Source organism: Scyliorhinus torazame, chromosome 8 (genome assembly GCF_047496885.1).
Source record: "Scyliorhinus torazame isolate Kashiwa2021f chromosome 8, sScyTor2.1, whole genome shotgun sequence".
NCBI lineage: Eukaryota > Metazoa > Chordata > Chondrichthyes > Carcharhiniformes > Scyliorhinidae > Scyliorhinus > Scyliorhinus torazame.
In genome coordinates, this window is record NC_092714.1 from 157,751,894 (window position 1) to 157,765,018 (window position 13,125).

At 47.8% G+C, this 13,125-nt stretch overlaps 1 protein-coding gene across 1 annotated transcript in view; it reads left to right on the forward strand.

Annotated features, from left to right (window-relative positions):
- Positions 1-13,125, forward strand: part of mbtps2 (membrane-bound transcription factor peptidase, site 2) — a 194,774-nt gene that overhangs the window by 122,159 nt on the left and 59,490 nt on the right. Inside the window, exon 8 of the mRNA XM_072514446.1 lies at positions 8,782-8,876. Coding sequence (XP_072370547.1) covers positions 8,782-8,876 — 95 coding nt within the window. The remainder of the gene's footprint in view (positions 1-8,781; positions 8,877-13,125) is intronic.

The following is a 13,125-nucleotide window of genomic DNA, read 5'->3' on the forward strand; positions in this document are numbered from 1 at the left end:
TGGAAAAGCTGCAATCACAGCAAGATGTGTATGAATCTCTGCAAGCTTATGAATGTTCATTTGATAATTTCAAAGTGGTAACTTCTCAGTAGTGAAGTTAAACCTGATGTCTTTTTGTAAAGATGGTTCTTTTTGTCTTATGGATGTTGCAAGGAAAGATTAAGAGTTACTTAGAGAGTAGTATATAGGAGGGTGAACAGTCAGCTGATGGTTAGGCATCAACAATATTGATAAAAAAACGTTATGAGGTCCTACAAGCTGAATTTAGGGAGTTGGGAATTAAACTAAAAAGTAGGACCTCAAAGGTAGTAATCTCGGGGTTGCTACCAGTGCCATGTGCTAGTCAGAGTAGGAATGACAGGATAGCTAAGATAAATACGTGGCTTGAGGGATGGTACAAGAGGGAGGGATTCAAATCCCTGGGACATTGGAACCGGTTCTGGGGGATGTGAGACCAGTACAAACAGGACAGTCTGCACCCGAGCAGGACTGGACCAATGTCCTCGGGGGAGAGTTTGCTAGTGCTGTTGGGGAGGGTTTAAACTAATGTGACAGGGGAATAGGAACCGATGCAGGAAGTCGGAGGAAAGTAAGGTCTGGACAGAAATAAAAAACAGGAAAGGAAAAAGTGGAAGGCAGAGAAACAAAAAACAAAAATCAAAAAACACTGCATGACATCAGAATTCTAAGAGGGCAATAAATGTCCAAAAAACAGGCCTGAAGGCTCTTTCGCAATGCGAGGAGCATTTGTAATAAGGTTGATGAATAAACTGCACTGACAATCATTCACGGAAATGATGTAATTTGAATCACAGAGCCCTGTCTCCAGGGTGACCAATAATGGGAACTCAACATCCAGGGGTATTCAATATTCAGGAAAGATAGAAGGAAAGGAAAGGGCGGTGGGACAGCATTGCTGGTTAAAGAGGAGATTAACGCAATAGGAGGGAAGGACATTAGCCTGGACAATGTGGAATCTGTCTGGGTGGAGCTGTGGAACACCAAAGGGCAAAACATGTTAGTGAGAGTTGTGTACAGACCACCAAACAGAAGTTGTGAGGTCGGGGATGGCATCAATAAGGAAATTAGAGATGCGTGCAGTAAAGGTACAGCAGTTATTATGGGTGACTTCAAACTGCATATTGACTGGGCTAATCAAACTGATAAAAATGGGATGGGGGAGGATTTCCTGGAATGTATAAGGGATGGTATTCTCGACCAATATGTCGAGGAACCATCTGGAGAGCAGGTCATCCCAGACTGTCTTACAACACCAGGCTAAAGTCCAACAAGGTTATTTGGAATCACGAGCTTTCACCTGATGAAGGAGCTACCCTCCGAAAGCTTGTGATTCCAAATAAACCTGTTGTACTCTAAACTGGTGTTGTAAGACTTCTTACTGTACCCACCCTAGTCCAACACCAACATATCCACATCATCCTAGACTGGATATTGTGCAATGAGAGAGGATTAATTAGCAACGTAATGGTGCAAGATCCGTCAGGAAAGAGTGACCATACTATGTTATAATTCTTCATTAAGCTGGATTGTGACTCCGTTAAGTCTGAGACTAGGGTCCTGAACTTAAAGAAAGCTAACTTTGATGGTATGAGACGTGGATTGGCTAGGATAAGCTGGCAAAGGATACTCAAGGGGTTGACGGTGGATAGGCAATGGCAGACATAGAACATAGAACGATACAGCGCAGTACAGGCCCTTTGGCCCACGATGTTGCACCGAAACAAAAGCCATCTAACCTACACTATGCCATTATCATCCATATGCTTATCCAATAAACTTTTAAATGCCCTCAATGTTGGCGAGTTCACTACTGTTGCAGGTAGGGCATTCCACGGCCTCACCACTCTTTGCGTAAAGAACCTACCTCTGACCTCTGTCCTATATCTATTACCCCTCAGTTTAAAGCTATGTCCCCTCGTGCTAGCCATTTCCATCCGCGGGAGAAGGCTCTCACTGTCCACCCTATCTAACCCCCTGATCATTTTGTATGCCTCTATTAAGTCTCCTCTTAACCTTCTTCTCTCCAACGAAAACAACCTCAAGTCCATCAGCCTTTCCTCATAAGATTTTCCCTCCATACCAGGCAACATCCTGGTAAATCTCCTCTGCACCCGCTCCAAAGCTTCCACGTCCTTCCTATAATGCGGTGACCAGAACTGTACGCAATACTCCAAATGCGGCCGTACCAGAGTTTTGTACAGCTGCAACATGACCTCATGACTCCGGAACTCAATCCCTCTACCAATAAAGGCCAACACTCCATAGGCCTTCTTCACAACCCTATCAACCTGGGGGGCAACTTTCAGGGATCTATGTACATGGACACCTAGATCCCTCTGCTCATCCACACTTCCAAGAACTTTACCATTAGCCAAATATTCCGCATTCCTGTTATTCCTTCCAAAGTGAATCACCTCACACTTCTCTACATTAAACTCCATTTGCCACCTCTCAGCCCAGCTCTGCAGCTTATCTATGTCCCTCTGTAACCTGCTACATCCTTCCGCACTGTCGACAACACCACCGACTTTAGTGTCGTCTGCAAATTTACTCACCCACCCTTCTGCGCCCTCCTCTAGGTCATTGATAAAAATTTCAAAACAGCAACGGCCCCAGAACAGATCCTTGTGGTACGCCACTTGTAACTGAACTCCAGTCTGAACATTTCCCATCAACCACCACCCTCTGTCTTCTTTCAGCTAGCCAATTTCTGATCCACATCTCTAAATCACCCTCAATCCCCAGCCTCTGTATTTTCTGCAATAGCCTACCGTGGGGAACCTTATCAAACGCTTTACTGAAATCCATATACACCACATCAACTGCTCTACCCTCGTCTACCTGTTCAGTCACCTTCTCAAAGAACTCTATAAGGTTTGTGAGGCATGACCTACCCTTCACAAAGCCATGCTGACTATCTCTGATCATATTATTCCTAACATTTAAAGAACACATGGATGAACTTCAACAATTGTAGATCCCTGTCAGACACAAGAGTAAGATGGGGTAGGTGAATAAGAGAAATGAGGGATTGTGTTAAAGCCAAAGAGGAGGCATATAAATTGGCCAGAAAAATCAACAAGCCTAAGGACTGGGATAAATTTAAAATTCAGCAGAGATGGACAAAGGGTTTAATTCGGAAGGGGAAAATAGAATACGAGAGTTAGCTTGCAGAACACACAGAAAACTGACGGCAGTGGTTGGCACTGCTGCCTCACGGCGCCGAGGTCCCAGGTTCGATCCCGGCTCTGGGTCACTGTCCGTGTGGAGAATGTGCACTCGCCGTGTTTGCATGGGTTTTGCCCCCACTACCAAAAGATGTGCAGGGTAGGTGGATTGGCTGCACTAAATTGCCCTTTAAATTGGACAAAAAAAATTGGGCACTCTAAATTTTTTTTTAAACTGACTGCAAAATTTTCTATAGATATGGGAAGAGAAAAAAACTGGTGAAGACAAATGTATGTTTTACAGTTAGAATTAGGTGAATTCATAATGGGCAACAAAGTGATGGCAGTTGAACAATTATTTTGGACCTGTCTTCACGAACAAACAAAGAACAAAGAAAAGTACAGCACAGGAACAGGCCCTTCGGCCCTCCAAGCCCGTGCCGACCATGCTGCCCGACTAAACTACAATCTTCTACACTTCCCGGGTCCGTATCCTTCTATTCCCATCCTATTCATGTATTTGTCAAGATGCCCCTTAAATGTCCCGATCGTCCCTGCTTCCACTACCTCCTCCGGTAGCGAGTTCCAGGCACCCACTACCCTCTGTGTAAAAAAAACTTGCCTCGCACCTTAAACCTATGCCCCCGAGTAATTGACCCCACTACCCTGGGAAAAAGTCTCTGACTATCCACTCTGTCTATGCCCCTCATAATTTTGTAGACCTCTATCAGGTCGCCCCTCAACCTCCTTCGTTCCAGTCAGAACAAATCAAGTTTATTCAACCTCCCCTCATAGCTAATTCCCTCATTACCAGGCAACATCCTGGTAAATCTCTTCTGCACCCTCTCTAAAGCCTCCACATCCTTCTGGTAGTGTGGTGACCAAAACTGAACACTATACGCCAAGTGTGGCCTAACTAAGGTTCTATACAGCTGCAATATAGAACATATAGTGCAGAAGGAGGCCATTCGGCCCATCGATTCTGCACCGATTCACTTAAGCCCTCACTTCCACACCATCCCCGTAACCCAATCACCCCTCCTAACCTTTTTGGTCACTAAGGGCAATTTATCATGGCCAATCCACCTTACCTGCATGTCTTTGGACTGTGGGAGGAAACCGGAGCACCCAGAGGAAACCCACGCAGACACGGGGAGAACGTGCAGACTCGGCACAGACAGTGCCCCAGCAGGGAATCGAACCTGGGACCCTAGCGCTGTGAAGCCACAGTGCTATCGACTTGTGCTACCGTGCTGCCAATTTTTGACTTGTCAATTTTTAAACTCGATGCCCCGGCCAATGAAGGCAAGCATGCCGTATGCCTTCTTGACTACCTTCTCCACCTGTGTTGCCCCTTTCACTGACCTGTGGACCTGTACACCTAGATCTCTCTGACTGTCAATACTCTTGAGGGTTCTACCAATCACTGTATATTCCCTACCTGCATTAAACCTTCCAAAATGCATTACCTCACATTTGTCCGGATTAAACTCCATCTGCCAGAGGACAGAGGAAGACACCAATAACCTTCCAAAATACGAGGGGACAGAGGTTCTAGCATGAAGGAGAAACTGAAGGAAATCCTTATTAGTGTGGAAATTGTTTTGGGAAACTTGATGGATTAAAACCCGTTAAGTACCCAGGGCCTGATGCTCTGCCTCCCAGAGTACTGAAGAAAGTGGCCCTAAAAATAATGGATGAATTGGTGATCATTTTCCAGCATTTTATAGACTCTGGAAGAGTTCCAATGGATGGAGGGTAGCTAATGTAGCCCCACTTTTTAAAAAAGGAGGATGAAAGAAAATGGGGAATTATAGACTGGATAGCCTGACATTGGTGGTGGGGAAAATGCTGGAGTCAATTATTAAGGATGAAACAACTGAGCATATGGAAAGTGGTGATATGGAGATGCCAGCGTTGGACTGGGGTGAGCACAGTAAGAAGTCTTACAACACCAGGTTAAAGTCCAACAGGTTTGTTTCAAACACTAGCTTTCGGAGCACTGCTCCTTCCTCAGGTGAATGAAGAGGTAGGTTCCAGAAACATGTATATAGACAAAGTCAAAGATGCAAGACAATGCTTTGAATGCGAGCATTTGCAGGTAATTAAGTCTTTACAGTTCCAGAGAGAGGGTTAATTCCAGGTTAAAGAGGTGTGAATTGTCTCAAGCCAGGACAGTTGGTAGGATTTCACAAGCCCAGGCTAGATGGTGGGGGGTGAATGTAATGCGACATGAATCCCAGGTCCCGGTTGAGGCCGTACTCATGTGTGCGGAACTTAACTATAAGTTTCTGCTCGGCAATTCTGCATTGTCGCGCGTCCTGAAGGCCGCCTTGGAGAACGCTTACCTGGAGATCAGAGGCTGAATGCCCTTGACTGCTGAAGTGTTCCCCAACTGGAAGAGAACATTCCTGACTGACGATTGTCGCGCGATGTCCGTTCATCCGTTGTCACAGCGTCTGCATGGTCTCGCCAATTTACCATGCAGACATTGCACAGACAGCGCCAGAGTCCCAGGTTTGATTCCCTGCTGGTCACTGTCTGTGCAGTGCAGTGAATGGCCTCCTGCACTGTAAAAGATGTGCAGGAATCGGACCCGGGACCCTGGAGCTGTGAAGCAACTGTGCTGCCCCATTTATTCAAGAGGGAGCTGGATGTGGCCCTTGCGGCTAATGGGATCAAGGGGTATGGAGAGAATTCAGGAGTAGGATACTGAATTTGTATGATCAGCCATGATCATATTGAATGGTGGCGCAGGCACGAAGGGTGAATGGCCTAGTCCTGCACCTATTTTCTATATTTCTAGGGAAACTGATTGAGAATGTTGAAGCACATGAAATTCAAGGAAATTTGTCGAGATGGATCCGAAACTGGCTTAGTAATAGGACACAAAGGGTGGTGGTAGAAGGCTGTTTGAGTAACTGGAGGCTGGTGTCCAGCGGCGTACCACAGGGATCAGTGCTGGGTCCCTTATTGTTTGTTATATATAATTGATATAGATGAGAACGCAGGGGGAATACTAAGTAATTTTGCAGACAACACCAAGAGGGGCAGCACGGTAACATAGTGGATAGCACAATTGCTTCACAGCTCCAGGGTCCCAGGTTCGATTCCCAGCTTGGGTCACTGTCTGTGCGGAGTCTGCACGTTCTCCCCGTGTGTGCGTGGGTCTCCTCCGGGTGCTCCGGTTTCCTTCCACAGTCCAAAGATGTGCAGGCTAGGTGGATTGGCCATGATAAATTGCCCTTAGTGTCCAAAATTGCCCTTCGTGTTGGGTGGGGTTACTGGGTTATGGGGATAGGGTGGAGGTGTGGGCTTGGGTAGGGTACTCTTTCCAAGAGCCGGTGCAGACTCAATGGGCCGAATGGCCTCCTGCACTGTAAATTCTATGATTCTAAGATTGGGAGGGTGTTTAACAGTGAAAAACAGTCCCCATGTCAGCATGGGTCTCACCCCCACAAACCAAAAAGATGTGCAGGCTCGGTGAATTAGCCAAGCTAAATTGCCCTTAATTGGGGAAAAAAAGAATTGGGTACTCAAATTTTTTATTAAAAGCGTAGAAGAGGGTATGTTACAGGAAGATATAGATAGGTTGATCAGGTGGGCAGAGCAGTGGTAGATGGTCTTTAACCCTGATAAGTGTGAGGTGAGGTGACATACTTTGGAAGAAGAAAGAGGACAAAGGGGTATGTAATGATTGGCAGAACACTAGGAAGCTCAGAGGGAACAGATGGAGCTTGGGTTACTCGTTCGCAGATCCCTAAAGGAAGCAGAGCAGGTGAATAAGGTATATGGGACGTTGCCGTTATCAGTCGTGGCATAGGATCTAAGAGCAAGGAGGTTATTTTTTCTTTTCTTTTTAAAAAAAAATTACTTTTTTCTTCTAATTTTTTTTAAAGTATATTTTTTTCCTTTATTAAAATAAATTTAGAGTACCCAATTAATTTTTTCCAATTAAGGGGCAATTTAGCGTGGCCAATCCACCTAGCCTGCACATCTTTTGGGCCCACGCAAACACGGGGAGAATGTGCAAACACCACACAGACAGTGACCCAGAGCCGAGATCGAACCTGGGACCTCGGCGGCGTGAGGCAGCAATGCTAACCACTGCGCCACCTTGCGGCCCAAGAGCAAGGAGGTTATGATGGAGCTGTACAGAATGTTGGTTAGGCCTCAGCTAGAGTACTCTGAGCAGTTCTGGTCACCTGATTGAGGTGTAGAAGATTATGAGGGGCAAGGACAGGATGGATAGGGAGCAGCGGTTTCCCTTAGCTGAAGGGTCAGACGGAGCATCTGAGTTATAAGGAGAAACGGGATAGGTTTGCATTGTTTTCTTTAGAGCAGAGAAGGCTGAGGGGGAATATGATTGAGGTGTATAAGATTATGAGGGGTATGGACAAGGTAAATAGGAAGTAGCTGTTCGCCTTGGCTGAGATGTCAATCACAAGGGGGCACAGTTTCAGGGTGAGAGGCATGAGATTCAGAAGAATTTTAGAAAAAGAAATTCACTCAAGAGGGTAGTGAGAATCTGGAATGCACTGCCTGGGAAGCTGGAAACCTCACAACCTTGAAAAAGCACTTGGATGGCCCTGCCCTTTAAGGTGGCTCGGGAATCAGGTGACGCATGACTGGGCCACCACAAATAAGTGGTACTTGATGGGTTTGATAGAGGGGATTGGGGGCATTACAAAAATGGCATCACACATATTCTGACTACACTCACTCCTGACCAGGTCTGTGAGCTGATCCTTAACCACACTCACTCCTGATCAGGTCTGTGAGCTGTGACCTAACCACACTCACTCCTGACCAGGTATGTGAGATATATCCTAACCTCACTCACTCCTGACCAGGTCTGTGAGCTATATCCTAACCACACTCACTCCTGACCAGATATGTGAGCTATATCCTAACCACACTCACTCCTGATCAGGTCTGTGAGCTGATCCTTAACCCCACACACTCCTGATCAGGTCTGTGAGCTGTGACCTAACCACACTCACTCCTGACCAGGTATGTGAGCTATATCCTAACCTCACTCACTCCTGACCAGGTCTGTGAGCTATATCCTAACCTCACTCACTCCTGACCAGGTCTGTGAGCTATATCCTAACCTCACTCACTCCTGACCAGGTCTGTGAGCTATATCCTAACCTCACTCACTCCTGACCAGGTATGTGAGCTATATCCTAACCACACTCACTCCTGACCAGGTATGTGAGCTATATCCTAACCTCACTCACTCCTGACCAGGTCTGTGAGCTATATCCTAACCACACTCGCTCCTGACCAGGTCTGTGAGCTATATCCTAACCTCACTCACTCCTGACCAGGTCTGTGAGCTATATCCTAACCACACTCGCTCCTGACCAGGTCTGTGAGCTATGTCCTAACCTCACTCACTCCTGACCAGGTCTGTGAGCTATAGCCTAACCACACTCGCTCCTGACCAGGTCTGTGAGCTATGTCCTCACTGGCCTCTTCTCACATCTGTTAATGACGTCTTCAAAATATTTCAGAAAGTAGATTGCAAAGCCCAGAACTTGCTCTGAGTGCTGACTTGATTAGTAAAATAACCTTTTCTTCTGTGCAGTGTACAGGAGGCTCGATGGAACCACAGAGTGTTGTAGCAATAACAGCCTGGTGGACATTTGCTTCTCTTACCGTGGAAAACTGCAAATCCCCCAGGTGAGGCTCTTCAAACTCCATTCTCACTGAGCAACTGTTTATTGTTGTGTGTTCATTGCCACAGATATCCACGTCCAGCTGTCTTTGTACAAAACTCAAGTTTTCCATGAGCAATATTGTGAATAAGACAATTGGGCAGGAAAGAATTTTGACGGGAACCTGCTGTTTTGCATAAAGAACAGTAAGTCTTACAACACCAGGTTAAAGTCCAACAGGTTTGTTTCGATGTCACTAGCTTTCGGAGCGCTGCTCCTTCCTCAGGCGAATGAAGAAGTATGTTCCAGAAACATATATATAGACAGATTCAAAGATGCCAGACAATGGGCGAAATTCGCCTACCCGCCCCGCCACATTTCTGCGCCGACCCGCCGGCGGGAGTCTCCGTAACACCGGCCGGTCAATGGGGTTTCCCATTGTGGGGCAGCCCCACGCCGTCGGGAAACCCCCGGGCGCCGGCAGAACGGAGACTCCCGCCGGCGGAGAATGACGCCCAATGCTTGGAATGCGAGCATTAGCAGGTGATTACATCTTTACAGATCCAGAGATGGGGTAACCCCAGGTTAAAGAGGTGTGAATTGCGTCAAGCCAGGACAGTTTGGTAGGATTTTGCAGGCCAGATGGTGGGCTCAAGCCGTCAGGAGTCGCGTCAATGCCAGATTCATCAGTCGCATTCACAAGACAGCCCCGAACGTCACCCAAGCACAATGCAATGCCATCTGCGCTCTCAAGACCAACCGCAGCATCGTCATCAAACCAGCAGACAAAGGAGGGGCCACTGTCATACTGAACAGAATGGACTACTGCCAAGAACTATACCGACAACTCAACAACCGAGAACATTACAGCCAGTTACCCGCAGATCCGACCAAGGAACACATCCGCCAACTTAACAGACTGATCAAGACCTTGGATCCAGATCTTCAGAGCACCCTACGTGCTCTCATCCCACGTACTCCTCGCATTGGAGATCTCTACTGCCTCCCGAAAATACACAAGGCCAACACACCATGCCGTCCTATCGTTTCAGGCAATGGGACCCTGTGTGAGAACCTCTCTGGCTACATCGAGGGCATCTTGAAACCCATCGTACAAGGTACGCCCAGCTTCTGTTGCGACACGACAGACTTCCTACAGAAACTCAGCACCCATGGACCAGTTGAACCAGGAACATTCCTCGTCACAATGGAAGTCTCGGCACTCTACACCAGCATCCCCCATGACGACGGCATTGCTGCAACAGCCTCAGTACTCAACACCGACAACTGCCAATCTCCAGACGCAATTCAGCAACTCATCCGCTTCATTCTGGATCACAACGTCTTCACCTTCGACAACAAGTTCTTCATCCAGACGCACTGAAGAGCCATGGGGACCAAATTCGCACCCCAATACGCCAACATCTTCATGCACAAGTTTGAACAAGACCTACTCACCGCACAGGACCTTCAACCAAAGTTATACACCAGATACATCGATTACATTTTTTTCCTTTGGACCCACGGCGAAGAATCACTGAAACGACTACACGAAGACATCAATAAGTTCCATCCAACCATCAGACTCACCATGAAATACTCTCCAAAATTAGTTGCATTCTTGGACACACTCGTCTCCATCAAGGACGGTCACCTCAGCACTTCGCTTTACCACAAGCCCATGGATAACCTCACGATGCTCCACTTCTCCAGCTTCCACCCTAAACACATTAAAGAAGCCATCCCCTCTGGACAAGCTCTCCGTATACTCAGGATCTGCTCAGACAAGGAGGAGCGTAACAGACATCTACAGACGTTGAAAGAGGCCCTCGTACGAACGGGATATAGCGCTCGACTCATCGATCGACAGTTCCAACGCGCCACAGCAAAAAACCGCACCGACCTCCTCAGAAGACGAACATGGGACACAACCGACAGAATACCCTTCGTCGTCCAGTACTTTCCCGGAGCGGAGAAACTACGACATCTTCTTCACAGCCTTCAACAAGTCATCGATGAAGATGAACATCTTGCCAAGGTAATCCCCACCCCCCCGCTACTTGCCTTCAAACAACCGCGCAACCTCAAACAAACCATTGTTTGCAGCAAACTACTCAGCCTTCAGAACAGTGACCACGACACCACACAACCCTGCCATGGCAATCTCTGCAAGACGTGCCAGATCATTGACATGGGTACCACCATTACACGTGAGAACACCACCCACCAGGTACGTGGTACATACTCGTGCGACTCGGCCACCGTTGTCTACCTCATACGCTGCAGGAAAGGATGTCCTGAAGCGTGGTACATTGGCGAGACCCTGCAGACGCTGCGACAACAAATGAACGGACATCGCGCGACAATCACCAGGCAGGAATGCTCCCTTCCAGTCGGGGAACACTTCAGCAGTCAAGGGCATTCAGCCTCTGATCTCCGGGTAAGCGTTCTCCAAGGCGGCCTTCAGGACGCGCGACAACGCAGAATCGCCGAGCAGAAACCTATAGCCAAGTTCCGCACATATGAGTGCGGCCTCAACCGGGACCTGAGATTCATGTCGCATTACATTCATCCCCCACCATCTGGCCTGCAAAATCCTACCAACTGTCCTGGCATGACACAATTCACACCTCTTTAACCTGGGGTTATCCCATCTCTGGATCTGTAAAGATTTAATCACCTGCTAATGGTCGCATTCCAAGCATTGTCTGGCATCTTTGAATCTGTCTATATATATGTTTCTGGAACATACCTCTTTATTCACCTGAGGAAGGAGCAGCGCTCCGAAAGCTAGTGATATCGAAACAAACCTGTTGGACTTTAACCTGGTGTTGTAAGACTTCTTACTGTGCTCACCCCAGTCCAATGCCGGCATCTCCACATCATTGCATAAAGAAGAAAGAAATGCGGATTACAGGGTCAACGGCAGGGTTCTGAGGAATGTGGAGGAACAGAGAGATCTTGGGGTTCATGTCCACAGATCTCTGAAGGTTGCCCTCCAGTGGATCGAGCTGTGAAGAAGGCCTTTGGTGCGTTAGCGTTTATTAACAGGGGGCTTGAGTTTAAGAGCCGTGGGATTGTGCTGCAACTGAACATGACCCTGGTGAGACCACATTTGGAGTATTGTGTGCAGTTCTGGTCACCTCATTATAGGAAGGATGTGGAAGCATTGGAAAGGGTGCAAAGGAGATTTACCAGGATGCTGCCTGGTTTGGAGGATAGGTCTTATGAGGAAAGGTTGAGGGAGCTAGGGCTTTTCTCTTTGGAGCGGAGGAGGATGAGAGGTGACTTAATAGAGGTTTATAAGATGATGACGGGGATAGATACAGTGGACATACAGAAACTATTTCCTCGGGTTAATGTGGTGGGTGATTTTAACTTTCCCTATATTGACTGGGACTCACTTAGGGCTTAATCTCCTTACAGAGATTGTAAGGAGCATCTAGGAGGGCTTCTTGAAACAATATGAAACACTCCAACTAGGGAAGGGGCCGCACTGGACCTGGTTTTGTGGAATGAGCCCGGCCAGGTGGTCGAAGTTTCAGTAGGGGAGCATTTCGGGAACAATGTAGCTATTACAAGGGGGCATAACTATAAGGTTCAGGGTGGGAGATATAGGAGGGATGTCCGAGGTAGGTTCTTTACTCAGAGAGTGGTTAGGGTGTGGAATGGACTGCCTGCTGTGATAGTGGAGTCGGACACTTTAGGAACTTTCAAGCGGTTATTGGATAGGCACATGGAGCACACCAGAATGACAGGGAATGGGATAGCTTGATCTCGGTTTCGGACAAGGCTGGGACCCTCCTCCGAGCCACCTCCCATAACCCAGCCTCCAGCTCTCTCTCTCTTCCCCCCCCCCCCCCCCCCACAGCTCCTCCCACTTTCGCTTGATTACTCCCATCAGTCGCCCTCTTAGTCCATCAATTCCTTATATATCTCTGACACCCTGCCCTCTCCAACCTCTGTTCTCGACAGCACCTTTTCCTGTAACCACGGGGAAGCAGATCAGGAAAGAGAGGCACCTGCTTTCTCACATAGTTCTGCACGTGTAAGTATCGGAACACGTTCAGCTGGGCAACTCGTACTCCTCCACCAGTCCTTCCAAGCTTGGGAAACTGCCCCCACGAATAAATCCCCAAACCACTCGATCCCCGCCCGCCGCCATCTCTGAAACCCCCCCCGTCCAGTCCTCCTGGAGCAAACCCGTGATTCCCGCAGATCGGAGCCCAAACTGAGGCCCCTTCAAGCCTGAAGTGCGGTCGTCACTGTCCCCA